Source organism: Orcinus orca, chromosome 16 (genome assembly GCF_937001465.1).
Source record: "Orcinus orca chromosome 16, mOrcOrc1.1, whole genome shotgun sequence".
NCBI classification, from domain to species: Eukaryota; Metazoa; Chordata; class Mammalia; order Artiodactyla; family Delphinidae; genus Orcinus; species Orcinus orca.
This window is the reverse complement of record NC_064574.1, coordinates 52,178,089-52,196,314: the sequence shown is the minus strand read 5'-3', so window position 1 is coordinate 52,196,314 and position 18,226 is coordinate 52,178,089. Positions and strand designations below refer to the sequence as shown.

Genomic DNA, 18,226 nt, shown 5'->3' with positions numbered 1-18,226 from the left:
TGTTAAGTAATACTTCTTTTTAAAAAATTTTTTTTAATAGTTTTTTTTTTTTTTTAATTTTTGGCTGTGTTGGGTCTTCGTTGTGCACGGGCTATTGCTAGTTGCAGCGAACGGGGGCTACTCTTCGTTGCAGCTCACAGGCTTATCATTGCAGAGGCTTCTCTTGTTGCGGAGCACGGGCTATAGGCACGCAGGCTTCAGTAGTTGTGGCATGTGGGCTCAGTAGTTGTGGCTCGCGGGCTCTAGAGCACAGGCTCAGTAGTCGTGGCACATGGGCTTAGTTGATCCATGGCATGTGGGATCTTCCCGGACCACGGATCCAACCCATGTCCCCTGCATTGGCAGGTGGATTCTTAACCACTGCACCACCAGGGAAGTCCCCAAGTAATGCTGAAATGAAGTTGCTGATTGTTTGGGGGTTCATGGTTATAAAAATTTGAAAACAGGCTTAAAAAAAAAAACGCTGGGTCTTCCCTGGTGGCGCAGTGGTTAAGAAACTGCCTGCCAATGCAGAGGACACGGGGTCGAGCCCTGGTCCAGGAAGATCCCACATGCTGTGGAACAACTAAGCCCGTGTTTCAAAACTACTGAGCCTGAGCTCTAGAGCCCACGTGCTGCAACTACTGAAGTCCATGCGCCTAGAGCCCATGCTCTGCAACAAGAGAAGCCATCACAATGAGAAACCTGTACACTGCAATGAAGAGTAGCCCCTCGCTCACTGCACCTAGAGAAAGCCCACGCACAGCAACGAATACCCAAGGCAGCCAAAAAAAAAAAAAAAAAACCTTTTGGAACTTCCATGGTGGTCCAGTGGTCGACTCCACGCGTACACTGCAGGAGGCACAGGTTTGATCCCTGTTCAGGGAACTAAGATCCCACATGTCATGTGACACAGCCAAAACAACAAACAAACAAACAAAACTCTTTTGGCAAATAGGATATAATTGCTTATATACTAAAGTGCCTAAATTTTCATAGGAGTTTGCTTTGTCTCAATATCTTACTGAGAATGTATCTAGGACTTACCTGGGGACGCAGTGATTAAGAATCCGCCTGCCAATTCAGAGGACATGGGTTCAAACTCTGGTCTGGGAAGATCCCACATGCTGCAGAGCACCTAAGCCCGTGTGCCACAACTACTGAGCCTGCGCTGTAGAGCCTGCAAACCACAACTACTGAGCCCACATGCCACAACTACTGAAGCCCGCGCGCCTAGAGCCTGTGCTCCGCAATAAGAGAAGCCACCCCAATGAGAAGTCCGTGCACAGCAGTGAAGAGCAGCCCCCGCTCACCGCACCAGAGGAAGCCTGTGTGCAGCAACGAAGACCCAGTGCAGCCAAAAATAAGATAAAATAAAATAAAATAAATTTATATATATAAAAAAAAGATAAGATGGAGTGGGAAACTGACCATGGAAAGCCAAACTGCTAAACAAATGAATAACAAAAATATACAAATTGTTTAAATGATGTACAGGAGCCTAGAGAATGCCCACTTCATCCTCAGTCCAGCTTTATTTATTTATTTATGTTTGGATGTGCTGCACAGTTTGCGGGAATGCCCGACCAGGGATGGAACCCTGTACCCTCCTTCAGTGGAAGCGTGGCGTCTTAACCATTGGACCATGAGGGAAGGTTCCTCCTCCTTCTAACCCCAGCATTCTTTAGAAGCAAAAAGGCTAAGTGAAAATCTCAGCACGTAAAAGAATGCCTGGCACATAGAAAGTGCCCAATAAACATTTGCCCAATGTTGAATGAAAAAATGAACATTCCCAGTGCATATCTCTCCGAAAGTTTTAGGAAGCAAACATCCACAGGTAGAGATAAAGATGGAACCAGTTTTTGGCAGCAGGTTAATGTGTCAATTTGGGAACTGCAGGTGATAAACACTAGTTTATGGCACCAAGAATACTGGTTGCAAATACACTTTGTTGATTAAGTCGATATTTATAAATGATAAAGTATGGTAAGTTAAATTGGCCATAAAGGGATCTTTCAAAGCAGGTTATACCACACTTCTAGACTATTAGAGCACTGGGTATTGAAGCACAAAATAATTACCTTAGAAAACACCAGAAGAGGATCAAGGTAAGGGGTGGACACCAACCAAAAAAAAGAAGAGAAAATTCCTCATGAAGAGGAAGTATGGCACCAAATGAGGAAGGAAATAGAAAAGGAGTATTAAATTTCTGCTTCATTTTTCATCTTAGCAGTTAGTTAAATGTGATGGGTAGGTAAATGTGATGGGTAATACTAAGAAAAAAATATGATCAAGCAGGAATGCTTAGAGGGAAGTGAATTACAATAAATTCTAATTTTTTAGTATTCATTTACACATTATTTCAAGAAAAATAAAGATGAAAACCAATGAAAGTAGGTAAATGAGGGCACTTTGAGCTCCTGGGGAAATGTCCTATATGAACATGTTAGAGAGTACTTACTATTATTATTTTGTTCTTCAGTGGCTTCCAGAAAACCAACAATTAACTACTACCACTGAACTCTTAATGCATGAATCACTCTGATGCTTGTTAAAAGTTAGCAGTTGATCATGTAGTTTCAGCTTACTAATAAGTTGGTCTGATCATTACAGGCATCTAGTATTCCTTCTGGACCACCCTCATTATGAAGTTTTGGGTTGCCTGTTGTTCTCATAAATGAATACCCCAGTGGGGAGACCAAGAGGGTCCTCTTACAAGGTCACCTTGAGAAGTTGTTGGTCAAGTTCTGGTTGCCCTCTGAGGGAGGGAAAGGAAGCTCCCACGTTCTCTATTAAGCTTGCCTCTTGTGGAGAGAAGGCCTCCATAAGAGGGAGAATTCTTCTTTGAGAATTCGTTCTCAAATATGATTTAGGGCAGAGACTGTCAAGAATTGTTTATCTCTTATAATGAAACTATTTATGCATGAAATGTCATAATGTCTGAGATTGGCTTTAAATATTCCAAAACAACCAACTCACTCTCTCCAAGCAAAATAAAAAACAAAAAACTGGAGTCCCTCCCATCAGGAAACTTATGCAAGCCTCTTAGATAGACTCATCCACCAGAGGGCAGACAGCAGAAGCAAGAAGAACTACAATCCTGCAGCCTGTGGAACAAAAACCACATTCAGAAAGACAGACAAGATGAAAAGGCAGAGGGCTATGTACCAGATGAAGGAACAAGATAAAACCCCAGAAAAACAACTAAATGAAGTGGAGATAGGCAACATTCCAGAAAAAGAATTCAGAATAATGATAGTAAAGATGATCCAGGACCTCGGAAAAAGAATGGAGGCAAAGATCGAGAAGATGCAAGAAATGTTTAACAAAGACCTAGAAGAATTAAAGAACAAACAAACAGAGATGAACAATACAATAACTGAAATGAAAACTACACTAGAAGGAATCAATAGCAGAATAACTGAGGCAGAAGAACGGATAAGTGACCTGGAAGACAGAATGGTGGAATTCACTGCTGCAGAACAGAATAAAGAAAAAAGAATGAAAAGAAATGAAGACAGCCTAAGAGACCTCTGGGACAACATTAAACACAGAAGCACTCACATTATAGGAGTCCCAGAAGGAGAAGAGAGAGAGAAAGGACCTGAGAAAATATTTGAAGAGATTATAGTCGAAAACTTCCCTAACATGGGAAAGGAAATAGCCACTCAAGTCCAGGAAGCGCAGAAAGTCCCATACAGGATAAATCCAAGGGGAAACATGCTGAGACACATAGTAATCAAACTGGCAAAAATTAAAGACACAGAAAAATTATTGAAAGCAGCAAGGGAAAAATGACAACATACAAGGGAACTCCCATAAGGTTAACAGCTGATTTCTCAGCAGAAACTCTACAAGCCAGAAGGCAGTAGCATGATATACTTAAAGTGATGAAAGGGAAAAACCTACAACCAAGATTACTCTACCTGGCAAGGATCTCATTCAGATTCGATGGAGAAATCAAAACCTTTAGAGACAAGCAAAAGCTAAGAGAATTCAGCACTACTAAACCAGCTCTATAACAAATGTTAAAGGAACTTTTCTAAGTGGGAAACACAAGAAAAGAAAAGGACCTACAAAAACAAACCCAAAACAATTAAGAAAATGGTCATAGTAACATACATATTGATAATTACCTTAAACATGTATGGATTAAATGCTCCAACCAAAAGACACAGGCTTGCTGAACGCATACAAAATCAAGAGCCATATATATGCTGTCTACAAGCGACCCACTTCAGACCTAGGGGCACATACAGACTGAAAGTGAGGGGATGGAAAAAGATATTCCATGCAAATGGAAATCAAAAGAAAGCTGGAGTAGCAATACTCATATCCGATAAAATAGACTTTAAAATAAAGAATGTTACAAGAGACAAGGAAGGACACTACATAATGATCAAGACATCAATCCAAGAAGAAGATAAAACAATTATAAATATATATGCACCCAACATAGGAGCACCTCAATACATAAGGCAACTACTAACAGCTATAAAAGAGGAAATCGACAGTAACACAATAATAGTGGAGGACTTTAACACCTCACTTACACCAATGGACAGATCATCCAAAATGAAAATAAATATGGAAAAGAAGCTTTAAATGACACAATAGACCAGATAGATTTAATTGATATTTATAGGACATTCCATCCAAAAACAGCAGATTACACTTTCTTCTCAAGTGCACACGGAACATTCTCCAGGATAGATCACATCTTGGGTCATAAATCAAGCCTCAGTAAATTTAAGAAAATTGAAATCATATCAAGCCATCTTTTCTGACCACTATGCTATGAGATTAGAAATCAATTACAGGGAAAAAAACATAAAAAATACAAACAAACACATGGAGGCTAAACAATATGTTACTAAACAACCAAGAGATCACTGAAGAAATTAAAGAGGAAATCGAAAAATACCTAGAGACAAATGACAGTGAAAACACGACGATCCCAAACCTATGGGATGCAGCATAAGCAGTTCTAAGAGGGAAGTTTATAGCTATACAAGCCTACTTCAAGAAACAAGAAAAATCTCAAATAAACAATCTAAACTTACACCTAAAGGAACAAGAGAAAGAAGAACAAACAAAACCCAAAGTTAGCAGAAGGAAAGAAATCATAAAGATCAGAGCAGAAATAAATGAAATAGAAACAAAGAAAACAATAGCAAAGATCAATAAAACTAAAAGCTGGTTCTTTGAGAAGATAAACAAACTTGATAAACCATTAGCCAGACTCATCAAGAAAAAGAGGGAGAGGACTCAAATCAATAAAATTAGAAATGAAAAAGGAGAAGTTACAACAGACACAGAAATACAAAACATCCTAAGAGACTACTACAAGCAACTCTATGCCAATAAAATGGACAACCTAGAAAAAATGGACAAATTCTTAGAAAGGTATAACCTTCCACGACTGAACCAGGAACAAATAGAAACTATGAACAGACCAATCACAAGTAATGAAATTGAAACTGTTATTAAAAATCTTCCAACACACAAAAGTCCAGGACCAGATGGCTTCACAGGTGAATTCTATCAAACATTTAGAGAAGAGCTAACATCCATCCTTCTCAACTCCTCCAAAAAATTGCAGAGGAACACTCCCAAACTCATTCTATGAAGTCACCATCACCCTGATACCAAAACCAGACAAAAATACTACAAAAAAAAGAAAATTACAGACCAATATCACTGATGAATATAGGTGCAAAAATCCTCAACAAAATACTAGCAAACAGAATCCAACAACACATTGAAAGGATCATACACCATGATCAAGTGGGATTTATCCCAGGGATGCAAGGATTCTTCAATGTATGCAAATCAATCAATGCGATACACCATATTATCAAATTGATGAATAGAAACCATATGATCAACTCAATAGATGCAAAAAAAAAAAAACTGGAGGGGATAAATGACAAAAGTTAGCAAAATTGTTAAAGCCTATATAGGGGCTTGTCATTTTACTTTATTTTAAATATGTTGATAATTTCTGTAATGAGTTTTTTTTAACTAATTAATTCATTAATTTTTGGCTGCATTGTTGCTCACAGGCTTTCTCTAGCTGCGGCGAGTGGGGGCGACTCTTTGTTGTAGTGCGCAAGCTTGTCATTGCGGTAGCTTCTCTTGTTGCGGAGCATGGGCTCTAGGCACGCTGGCTTCAGTAGTTGTGGCGCTCAGGCTTAGATGCTCCGCAGCATGTGGGATTTTCCCCAACCAGGGCTTGAACCCGTGTCCTCTGCGTTGGCAGGTGGATTCTTAACCACTGCGCAACCAGGGAAGCCCCATAATGAAAGCTTTTAAATAGGCATATATAAGAACATTGTTTGTCTCCTACATATATTATCTTAAATCAGTTATTGTTCTATGTATTAGAATGATTTCTGTTACAATGAACAGAAACCCCAATCACTCTGGTTTAAACAATAAGAGGAAACATATAGATTTGTGTCCCTAAAAAGTCCTGGGCAATTCTAGGTGTCAGGTGATTCTTGATCCTACCGCTCAGTGGTGTCTCTAAAACCTGCTCTGCCTTCTATGGTGTTAGTTTCATCCTAAGGTTCACATCTCTCCTATTTCAAGAAGACTGTCAACATCTGCTGGGTTACATATGTCATCCAGCAAGTGCTGGATCTGTTCTAGCATTTCCAACAAGACAGGCCACGTTATGCTGCAGAAACACACAGCACCAACATCCCAGTGATTTAACGCAACAAAAGTTGACTTCTTATTCCTACAGAGTCCATTATAGGTCTGGGAGACTCTCTAGAACAGATACCCCTCCACAATGTGGGGGGCTCGGCATTCCAGACTGTTCTGACTTGTGACCCCTCTCTCTGTATGTGCTTATATGACTGAGGCAGGAAAAGACAGCATTAGAGAGTCCTGCACCAAAAAATAAATGCTTACGCTGAGAAGTGAGAGTTCTGCAGACAACCTACTGCTCAAAACTATCTCAGGATCCTGTGTAACTGCAAGGAGAAAAATGTCTAACCACTCCCTTCTTACTGTTCACTAGGATACAAGCTCCATGAGGATATGCATTTTGTCTCCTTGTCCACTACTATATCCTTAGTTTAAAAGACTACCTGGGTACATAATAGGCCCTCATTAAATTGAATGAATGAATGTAATGTCAGCAAGAAATCCGTATGTATAACTTGGGAGAAGAAACAGAGTCCCAGGGGTGTAAGGCTGAGACTGTTGGGTAAGATCTATGCAGACCAGAGCTGCAGAGCTGGCCGAGCTTAAAAAATAAGCACACTGGTATACTGGTACAGTTATCTTAAGAGAAGAAAATGAAATCCTGCTGAAAGCGGCAGACCAAAACCTCAGGTGACTTACACCATAAAGCACTGAAGCCAAGGACCGAATCAACCGAGCAAACCACCACCACGAGTGCTCAGCTCCTGGAAGGAGCTGCAACAGCCACAAATGCATCTGCTCCTTTAATGTAGTCAGTCCACCCAACATACCACTGGGGACCAGGGGAAAGGGAAGGACACGCACACTGACTGAGACCCTGCTATTTCCCAGGCCGATAGGTGCTTTTCCTTCATCAACCCCTCTAATCCCCAGAAAAACCCTGAGTTGAGTGTTATCTCTATTTCATATGGAAACTGGAGATTTAAGAGTGTTTTAGTAACCAATCAAGAAACAAGAATGTTTTACAAGCTAGAAATAGAAATAGACACAATACAATGTCATCCAGGCTGGCTGGGCAGGAACAACATACAGATCAGTCCTGCTAATCCTGCCCTCAGGCCTGACTGATGCAGCTAAGTGACAGCCAACAGACCCACTAGCTATGGGGTCTTAACAAGCCTCTGGATCTCTTACTTCCTTGTTTAACTCCTTTCCTGATTACACCTAGATGCTCTATCAGGAACACATCTGCATCACTGTTGTAGATAAAAGGTGGAGCTACAAGAAAATCCACAGCCTACAGAGATTTTCTGCAATCTATCAAATGTGTACACTAAGGCTGTTACATGATACGATGGAGAAAACAGAAGGATGACCCTTCCTGTTTAACAGTTACAATGTAAGTCAACCAACATACATGTGTATTTGTCCGTCCTTGTCTACCACTCAGCATCCTCTCCCAAATCTTTGCTTTTGGGAACTGGTCTCCTGCTCACTGGATTCCCAGAGTAACATGCCCTGTGACCCATAGGATCCTGGTGCAGTAAACACTCCAGTTCCCAGACAAATATAACCCTCTCCTTGTTCTTTTTTTGTTTGTTTGTTTTGCGGTATGCGGGCCTCTCACTGTTGTGGCCTCTCCCGTTGCGGAGCTCCGGACACGCAGGCTCAGCGGCCATGGCTCACGGGCCCAGCCGCTCTGCGGCATGTGGGATCTTCCCGGACCGGAGCACGAACCCGTGTCCCCCTGCATCGGCAGGCAGACTCTCATCCACTGCGCCACCAGGGAAGCCCTCCTTGTTCTTAATGACATACAAAAGCCAAGTTAAAATGCAAACAGATAAAAACCTGAGAAGGTGATCCTGAATTGCCATTAATTTCCATTTAGACCTTGGAAAAGTGCTCATTTTTATGGCTGTTTTATCCTATTGATATAGTGACGTAAGTAAACAGTCTAGTTTCTTTTACTCGAGAAAATTCTTCTTTACATGGCTAAAGATTCCAACCCGTTTCCATATTATCTCCTTCTTAGAGGTGTTCTCCCTTTTCCATCCACCACCAGAGAGGCATACAATAGTGATTAGTTCACCTGGGCAGATTCCCTATTGGTGAAGTAAATATGATTTCATCACAGTAAAAACTGTACTAATAGTATTCCAGAGCTGAATTTGCTAAAAAGTTAAAAAAGGAACTCAAACAATGTCCAAATTTGTGAACAGTACCCGATGATGGGACAGTTAAGAAAATCCAATTTGGTTCTTCAAAAATTTTACATTAGAATTCATTTCTGCCCATGAGATTACTGAAATTGGTAAACCTGGAAGACAATGCTATGCAATTAAACATCATATTATTGCTTTCTGTTTTGGAAGACCATGCTACAAATGTTTCTAACATGTATGTTTAAGAGTGGCTGGGGAAATCAATGCAAACCAACAATATTCACCTCTGTGACCACAGAAGAATTCATGGCTGCATCCACTATTTGAAGCTGCATTTGCTATTCTGCCAAATACAGTCCCAAAACAGCTTTTCCCTTTACTCTGAATGTTCTTCGAACACCTCTCCTGCTAAGGAAATCCCTGAAAGTTTTAGTAAAAACAGCAAGTAGTACAACTACTAACACATTCCCTGCAGACTCAACCTTGATTCCTTCTGTGAAACATGTTTATTTCCCAAAGTTTCCTGATGAAAAATTCCACTGATGAAAAATTCTTCATGCTTCATAATTTTGTACTTTTCATAACTTTAAGGTCCAGCTCCACTTGGTGAATTTCTTCAGACTGAGGACACTGAATAAGCTTCCCTTTACTGGTGGAGTTTCTGGTGTCTAAGAAGGCTTGAGCGTCTGCTGAAGTTTCTCCTGCATGTGCTACAGGTATAAGGCTGCTCACCTGTGTGAGTTCTCCGGTGTTTAATAAGGTGGGAATTTTGACTGAATTTTTTTCCACATTCATGACATGTAAAGGGCTTCTCTCCAGTGTGAGTTCTTTGGTGTGTGTGTAGATTTGTATTTTGACTGAAGCTTTTCCCACACCATGAGCATTTATATGGTTTTATTCCTTGGTGTGTCGTTAAGTGCTTATTAAGATCTGAACTCCACCTAAACCTCTTATCACACTGCTGACATTTATATGGTTTCTCTTCAGTGTGAATTCTTTGGTGCTTAATAAGGTCAGAGCTAACTCTGAAGCTTTTCCCACATTCCTGGCATTTAAAAGGCTTCTCTCCTGCACGTTCTTTTTTGTGAAGATCCATAAGTTTCAGCAGCTCTTGTTTCCAGGTTGAAAGTTTCTTTTTTTTCTTCACTGGAAAATCTCGGTGCCATTTCCCCACCCTATGCATATCACCATGATTTTCTTTGCCCATTGTTTTCTGGGGAACTTTCAATCTGGCCTTTTTTGATGCTATATCTACTGGTACTTGTATTTCTAAGTCAGAAAGACATAGAGGCTGAAGATTTTCAGTGTCATTTTTGAGCTTTAGCCCTGCTGGAATAAACATAAGAAACAGCTAACTATATGACAGAGCAAGAAAGCCACAGTAATGAAGAGAAAAACTGGATGAACACTAATTTTTAAAAAAACAGATAAGCAGAAGTGTAAAATGTTAAGCCCTTGTAAAAGTTCCTATTAAGGCACATTTCCTTTCTTCCCATGGTGTACTTACCTGTAGGCAGCTCTCCAGAATTGTCCTTGAACTCCAGGGATCTTTGAACCCACGGCTCTTCCCCCTGCTCTAGACAGGAGATCACTTTAGGTTTGGGGAGCACAAATAATGCTGTGAAATGGAAAAACTGAGGTCAAGGATTGGTAACAACAATCCAATTAGTCCACTAATTCCAGACTATTTCAGGAAGAGCAAAGGATACTTTAACAGTTTGCAACACCAGATGGTTAAATGGATAGACTCATATCTGGTATCAGGTTCATAACATACTTCATTTGTGGGTGGATATGCAAAGTAGAGAGTGAGAAATAAACCTAAGCTGGACCAATGAAAAGGATATAGGGCATGGGAATCCGGTGCATGATCCCCATCTTCTGCTACCAAGAATACCCCATACTCTACTAAGGTAGGACCAAACTGCAGAGGCTGTAGGAAATATACCTGGTCCTATTAAGTCTTTAGGAAGACTCATACTGGATAAGGCCAGGTCTAGGGGAGTCAATGTGAAGGTCAGTGGGCTGGGTATCATAAACACAAGTGATTCCTGTTATACTGTAGCAACTTTCAATTTAGATCTCAGGTACTAGACACTGGATCAGGAAAGATTTCTACCATTCCCATAGCTCACTGGTTCATATCCCGGTGGAGGAAACAGACCAGAATTTCTTAGTGGACTTTCTCTAAATCATATTGCCAAGTATGGAAAGTATTCATCACTCAGTCATTCAATACATATGTGCTGAGTGGCTATGGTGTACCAGACACCCTCTATGCGCTAAGGATACAGTGGTGAATAAGCCAAGCCCCCTGATCTCACAGAGCTTATCTTCTAGTGCAGAGTGAGACAATCTAACATTAATAAACAAGCAAATAAAATGTCAGGAAGTGATAAATGTTTTGAAGAAAACTAAAGCAGGGTAAGAGAACATTTAAGATTCTGCTTCTGTGAAGATATTTTAGATAAGGCTGTATGAAAAGCCTCTTTTAGAAAGTGATATCTGAGCAGAACCCTAAAATAAGAATTTTACCATGTGGCAGAAACGTGGGCCAGGCAGAGGGAAGGGGAAAGAAATGAGCACATCAAGTCCATGAAACAGCAAGATGAGCAGTATGAACAAAGAGGCCAGAGCAAGGGCACGAGTAGCAGGACATGACAGCAGGCTGGTGAGGAGGGGCCAGATTTTGGAGGGTTCTGAGAGCCTTGGTAAGGAATTTGGATTTATTCTGAACCTTACGAGAAGTTATTGCAAGGTTTTGAAGCAGAAAATGTCACGATCTGATCAGGTTTTTAAAAGACTCTGGCTGCCATGTAGAAAACAGACTGAGAGGGCAGGAGTGGTGGCAGTCGGTGCCAGTTAGAAAGTATTGAGGTGGACCTTGATAGAGATGTTGCTGGCTGAGACCAGGATGCTAACACAATAAGCTGAGACATGATCAGATTCAGGCTACACTGTGAAGGTGGAGCCAAGAGTGATGTATTAGACTTAGTGGGGTATTATGGCAAGATCAAGGTAAAGGATGACTGGATGTTTCTTGCTCTGAGCAAGTGGATGAGTGGGTATTCCTTTTACGGAGATGATAAGGGCAAGATGTAAGGGCAAGTTTGGAGGGAAGAGGAGATCAAGAATTCCAAATAGTGTAAGGAATGTGTACTTGGAAAAAGCTCCCTGGTGATCTTTTCCCTGCCTACACCATCTAGTTGAGAACCAGTCAGCTACTAGAACAGAGACTCTCTCACAGGGGTGCATTCTCAGTACGCCAACAACAGGACAAATTACTCCACTCCTATGCTAACGGAAGGGGAGAATCTTTACCTAGAGAGATGACAGTCTCATAGTTTTCTTGCATTACATCATTGTAGAGGGCCTTCTGAGTGGGATCCAGTAACTCCCATTCTTCCTTGGAAAAATACATGGCCACTTCTTCAAATGTCAACAAGCTCTAAAGAAGAGAATGGGCTTTAGCTCAGGACTTGCCACTACAGAAGTAGCCCAACCTTCTGAGCCATCAACTGCATGGTAAGCCAGTCACTAAAGGAACTAACAGCACATGAATTTTTTTTAAGTGGGAAGGCAGAAAGGAAGTAGGCAAGGGATCAGCAAATAGCCTGGGAGGTGCCCAGTTCCTGAGGGGGATCATGTGGGTTAACACCTCTGTGCACCTGGCTGGGCAGTGTGGGTCAAGGGCAGCAGGGAGAGGTAGCCCTAAGAAGCTGGAAAGCACAGCTCACCTGGGACTCAGGCAAGACGAGCTCAGGTGCCACTGTCCAGTCTTTGGCATTTGTCTGCTCAGGAAAGGCTAGGATCTGGTGAGCAGGCACCGCTGTAGAAGAGTGAGAGGAAATTTCTCTCCCTTCTGTCTTTGAACATCCTAGGCTCAGTTCTGAAATACAGAAGATCCTGATCTTTCAGTAGAAATGGAACACTTTACAAGTGTTATGTGGTACCTAGAAGTGGCTATCTCATTTTAAACAAGAATCAAGCATCTACTAGCCCCTAAGATGGGTTTCCCAGTTGACTCTCTTCAGTTTTCATGAGTGAAGTCAATAAAAGGAAGTCTTGTTTTTTTCCTTACATGACATGAATTCTCCTGAGTTGGACAAAAATTAGAGGTGTTGGAAAATGTAGTACTGAGTCCAGTGTGCCAAGTAAAGGAAATGCAAAGGAAGAAATGAGCTTGGTGAGTTCAAGAAACAGCAAGAAGGGTTTCCCTGGTAGCGCAGTGGTTAAGAATCCACCTGCCAATGCAGGGGAGACGGGTTTGAGTCCTGTTACAGGAAGATCCGACATGCCATGGAGCAACTAAGCCCACGCGCCACAACTACTGAGCCTGTGCTCTAGAGCCCGCGAGCCACAACTACTGAGCCCATGCACCACAACTACTGAAGCCCGTGGGCCTAGAGCCTGGGCTCTGCAACGAGAAGCCACACCAATGAGAAGCCCACGCACTGCAGTGAAGAGCAGCCCCCACTCGCAGCAACTAGAGAAAGCCCGCATGCAGCAATGAAGACCCAACACAGCCAAAAACAAACAAATAAATAAATTTATATATTAAAAAAAAAGAAACAGCAAGAAGACCAGTGTGGCTAAAGAGGACTGAGCAGGGCAGGAATGGCAGGAGATGAGGGCAGGAAGGTGAGGAGGGGCCAGAATTTGGGGGGTCCTGGGTGCCTCTACAAGGAGTTTGGATTCATTCTGAATGTGTGAAAAGTCACAGTAAGGTTTTGATGCAGAGAAGTGTCCTGATATGATCCAGTTTTTAAAAGATTCTGGCTGTGCTGTGTGGAAAACAGCCTGCGGGAGGGGAGGAATGGTGGCGGGGGGTGCCAGATAGAAAGTACTGAGGTGGACCTCGTTAGAGATGCCACTAGCTTACACCACGATGCTAAAAGCACAGCAGGCTGAGACTTGGTTGGACTCAGGCTACACGGTGAAGGTGGAGCCAAGAGGACTAGTGATGCAGTAATACTACTGGGGTTTGATTAAGATCGGTGTAAAGGATGACCAAGTTTTCTGGGCTAAAATATTGGGTGAATCGTGGTGTCCTTTGTGGAGATGGGAAAGTTAAGAGAAGAGCAATTTGGAGGGAAAGGCGGCAGGAAGGATCAAGATTTAGGATAAGGAATGATCATGTGCACTGGGAAAAAGCTCCCTGGTGTTCTGGATATACCTTTTCCCTGCCCACACCACCTAGTTGAGAACCAGTCAGCTACTAGAACAGAGACTCTCTCACAGGGGTGCATTCTCAGTACGCCAACAACAGGGCAAATTACTCCACTCCTATGCAAAGGGAAGGGGAGAATCTTTACCTAGAGAGATGACAGTCTCATAGTTTTCTTGCATTACATCATTGTAGAGGGCCTTCTGAGTAGGATCCAGTAACTCCCATTCTTCTTGGGAAAAATACATGGCCACTTCTTCAAAGGTCAACAAGCTCTAGAGAAGAAAATGGGCTTTAGCTCAGTACCTGCCACTTCAAAAGCAGCCCAACCTTCTGAGCCATCAACTGCATGGTAAGCCAGTCACAAAAGGAACTAACAGCATTTGATTTTTAAAAAGTGAGAAGGCAGAAAGGAAGGAGGCAAGGGATCAACTAACAAGTGCCCAAAATCGTGGGGAACATCTGGACTAACAGCTCTGAACACCTGCTGGGGAGTGCGGGTCAAGGGCAGCAGGGAAAGGCAGCCCTAAGAAGCTGGAAAGCACAGCTCACCTGGGACTCAGACAAGATGAGCTCAGGTGCCACTGTCCAGTCTTTGGTGTTTGTCTGCTCAGGAAAGGCTAGGATCCGGTGAGCAGACACCGCTGTGAGTGAAGGAGAGCCACAGGAAATCTCTCTCGCTTCTGTTTCTGAATATCCTAGGCTCATTTCTAAAATACAGAAGACCTTGAGTTTTTCAGTATTGATGAGACACCTTTAAAAGTGTATGGTGCCCAGAAATGGCCTTCTCCTTGTTAATGAGAACCAAATATCTACCAGCCTCTAAACAGATTCGCCAGTTTTCATAAGCAAAATTAACAAAAGGAAAAACCCTTTTTATTTTCCTCTCATGACACAAATTGTTCAGAGTTAGACAAAGCTTAAACATATTTGAAAATGACATACTCAGGGACTCCAGTATACAGTAGGAGATTTTAATCATTTATCATTTCTTTCCTGGTACGCAATTTTCTTCACATTCCGCCACTGACAACCGATTTCTGATTCCAATTCCTTCTGTATTTTATGAGGACAAGGTGGGCCCAACCCTCTCCACTTTTCTAAAAAACTGAGTTCCAATCGCTTCTCAGCCTTTTGGCTAAGATCAAGTGTAAAAAACTGAGTTCCCAGTGTTATTAACAGGGTTCTGTGGTTTGGAGATTTCTGTACCTTAGGCCAACCCCCACCTTCAACCACAACTGGTCTGCTCTACCATAACCTGAGGGGCATTCTAATTGCTAACGTGGCTGCATTAGTAGATCCACAGGGCAGGGTAACCAGAAAGTGCTCACGTGTTCTGGCTTAAATTACTATCGCAGCTCCCAAGAGAAGGAAAGTAACATGAAGCTCCTTACCCCTCTCACATACAGGCTCAGTTTCTTTGTGGGTATTCCTGATCAGCAGCTCTTGTAGACTCTGGTGTGTATTCCAAAATTCTTCATCCTGGGACATGCCCACTTGCTGGGCCTCTGCTGGCTTCAGCTTGAAGCCTGGGACCTCTGCTGTTTCTCCCAAGAGCACTGCCTCCTTTCCCAGCTCATGGTCTGCAACCTAGAAATAATGCCCATCCTTGTTACCATGGAACTTACTTTTCGTTTGGGAGTTGGTGGGAGAGGGAGGAAAAAGCAGAGTGCAAACTGTGGGAAGAAGGAGACACTAAAGGAAATGTCACAAAGACTTAAAAGAGATACGAGACCACCAGTTTTCCACAAGAACTATACACAAAATATAAGAATATTGGCAGAAGAGGAAAAAGGGTGTGGTTACTGTCAGCCCTCCAAGACAGCAGCCCTCACCCTCTGCATCCAGCCCAGCTCAGACCACTAACAGGGCTGCACAGGCCACCTGTTCTCATGCTGCCTTGACAGACTTTCTCCCCCAACTTAGATTCTTGCCTTAGTGGTTTTCTGTCTTCTCTCTCAAAAGATAAAGGAATTGAATTTAAAAGTTGTCCTGTCAACCAGATTTTCCACATGGCCACCAGGGAAGAGTCTCACAGAGGATTGGGATGAAACGGAGAAAAATGTGGGAGGAAAGAGCCAGGGCTCTGAGCTTCCCTGATGGCGCAGTGGTTAAGAATCCGCCTGCCAATGCAGGGGACATGGATTTGAGCCCTGGTCCAGGAAGATCCCACATGCCAGACAGCAACAAAGCCTGTGTGCCACAACTACTGAGCCTGGGTTCTAGAGCCCAAGAGCCACAACTACTGAAGCCCGTGCACCTAAAGCCCGTGCTCCGCAACAAGAGACGCCACCGCAATGAGAAGCCCGCACACCGCAACAAAGAGTAGCTCCCGCTCACCACAACTAGAGAAAGCCCACACACAGCAACGAAGACCCGATGCTGCCAAAAGTAAATTAAAAAAAAAAAGAGGGTCAGGGCTCCAACCTATCCTCAAGTAATTTTGACACAAAACGTGTGCCCTCCCGGTATTCTCAGTAGGCCTGTGAAGCTAGCTGGTATGCTGCCACCTGCCCAAGGGCATGCCCTGGATCCCCGCTCACAGCACAGCCAAGGAACAACCACTGAGGGAAGGCAGTGGAGGCCCTTGTCTACGGTACAGAGGACACTATCCCTCACGCTCTTTCTTCTCTCAGCTACTCTGTTGGGATTTCCAAATCTTTCTTTCCCTGTTTTCTTTCTACTTTTTCTCTTCCTGGGCAGTCTTCCTCTAGTTGTTTGGTTTCTCCTTCTTTCCTATCTTCACTCTTCTTTGGTCTCTAGGAATTCCTCCTTTTCTGGATCTGTCCCTTCCTCTCCAACTCCTTATTGCCTTTTGTTTGTTTCTAAGAACTTGAGGCCCATCTCCTTCGCCAAGCCAGACTAGACTCATTACCCTCAACACACCCTGGCTCCAAAGAGGGCAAAAAGCAACTCTCTCCCTAAGGCCAGGGAAGCCTCTCTCAGGATCTCTGAATCATATGCACTGACTATGGCTGTGGATCTGTGCTTTCACATTCTGCTTTACATGTCCTAAAGGGACAACAGAAGTTACCTATTTCACTTTATTTCTCAATTAATTGCCCCAATACATCCACCATCACCCTATTTCACTGTATACAACAGGAATCTTTCTTCTCACCCCATTCCTCGTTTGACCAGATTCCCTCTGCAAGTGTTCTACCAGGACCACAGCCTCCTCAATGCTCTGTAGATGGTGCTTCTTTATGCAGGTCTGGGTGTCCCTGGGCAGAATGGACAGGAACTGCTCTAGCACCACAAGTTCCAAGATCTGCTCTTTTGAATGAATCTCTGGCCTCAACCACTGACGGCATAATTCCAGAAGCTGGTCAACAGCCTCCCGGGGTCCAGCTGCTTCATGATAGAGGAAGCTCCGGAAGTGCTGGTGAGACCTCTCAGGACTGGGACTGTCCGTTTGGGGGGCATATTTCTTATGCTGACTGGAACTCCCTGTCACAGGTCCCTTGGTCTCCCACAGAGTCCTGATCTGAGGGTTCAAGTACTCAGCCACCTTCAGATCTATGGTCATCATTCTTCTCGAGGAACAATTCTGCTCCTGTATTGGACACACCTCCAGCACTACCTCTGAAAACTGAGGCCCAGTCTGGTCTGGAACAAAATCAATAAAACGATCTTCTTCCTAAGGCATTGAGGGCAGAAAAAAGTGCATGTCAATAAGAAAGTCACATGATCTTTACTACTTGTTACTTATTATGAGAGAAACATGAACTTTAAAAATCAACTGCCAAAAAAACCCAAATCAACTGCCAGGCCCTTGTTTCTCTCATTTTCTTTCTATTATTCAGCTGAATACAGCACAGCTTATTAAAGACAAATGCCAATAAATCACTTTGCCTTTAAAAAAAAAAAATCAGGAAAAGTTGGTGGGTGAAAAAACTAGTACCCACTGGCTCCAAGGAGTTTGGGGATTATCCAAAGATTTAACTGATGCACTTCCTATGCCATCCTCTCCGTGTAAAGGAAAGATCAGGAGAATATTCTGAGTTTCTCTTAAATTTCAACATATCGTCCTAGTCTGTCTTCAGTAAGAGGGTACAACTTCTATGACCTTTATCCTTTTGGGAAGATGGAAGCCTTCACTTCCTGGAACATTTGAGGTGCTCCTTTCCATTGTATGAAAACTGGCAGGAGAGCTGAAACAATGAGACCAGAGTAGAAGAAAAGTAAATCAGAAAAATGGAGCCTTATTCTTCTCAAAAGCAACCCCCAATTAAATAACTAGTTGCTCTACATTTGTCTT

At 42.7% G+C, this 18,226-nt stretch overlaps 1 protein-coding gene across 14 annotated transcripts in view; it reads right to left on the bottom strand.

Moving 5' to 3' along the window:
- ZNF75A (zinc finger protein 75a) overlaps positions 1 to 18,226 on the bottom strand; it is a 48,289-nt gene that overhangs the window by 25,582 nt on the left and 4,481 nt on the right. For 3 of the 14 annotated variants that reach the window (XM_049698993.1, XM_049698994.1, XM_049698995.1), the window contains exons 2-7: positions 17,087 to 17,605; positions 15,360 to 15,555; positions 14,518 to 14,675; positions 14,114 to 14,240; positions 12,536 to 12,687; positions 12,120 to 12,246 (exon numbers count right to left, since the gene is read on the bottom strand). In XM_049698993.1, the coding sequence (XP_049554950.1) occupies positions 12,120 to 12,246; positions 12,536 to 12,687; positions 14,114 to 14,240; positions 14,518 to 14,675; positions 15,360 to 15,555; positions 17,087 to 17,605 (1,279 nt within the window). Of the gene's footprint in view, positions 1 to 2; positions 10,128 to 10,305; positions 10,417 to 12,119; positions 12,247 to 12,535; positions 12,688 to 14,113; positions 14,241 to 14,517; positions 14,676 to 15,359; positions 15,556 to 17,086; positions 17,606 to 18,034; positions 18,225 to 18,226 lie in introns of those variants that run through there. The other 11 variants (XM_033428963.2, XM_049698999.1, XM_049699000.1 and 8 more) reach the window with 11 other exon arrangements.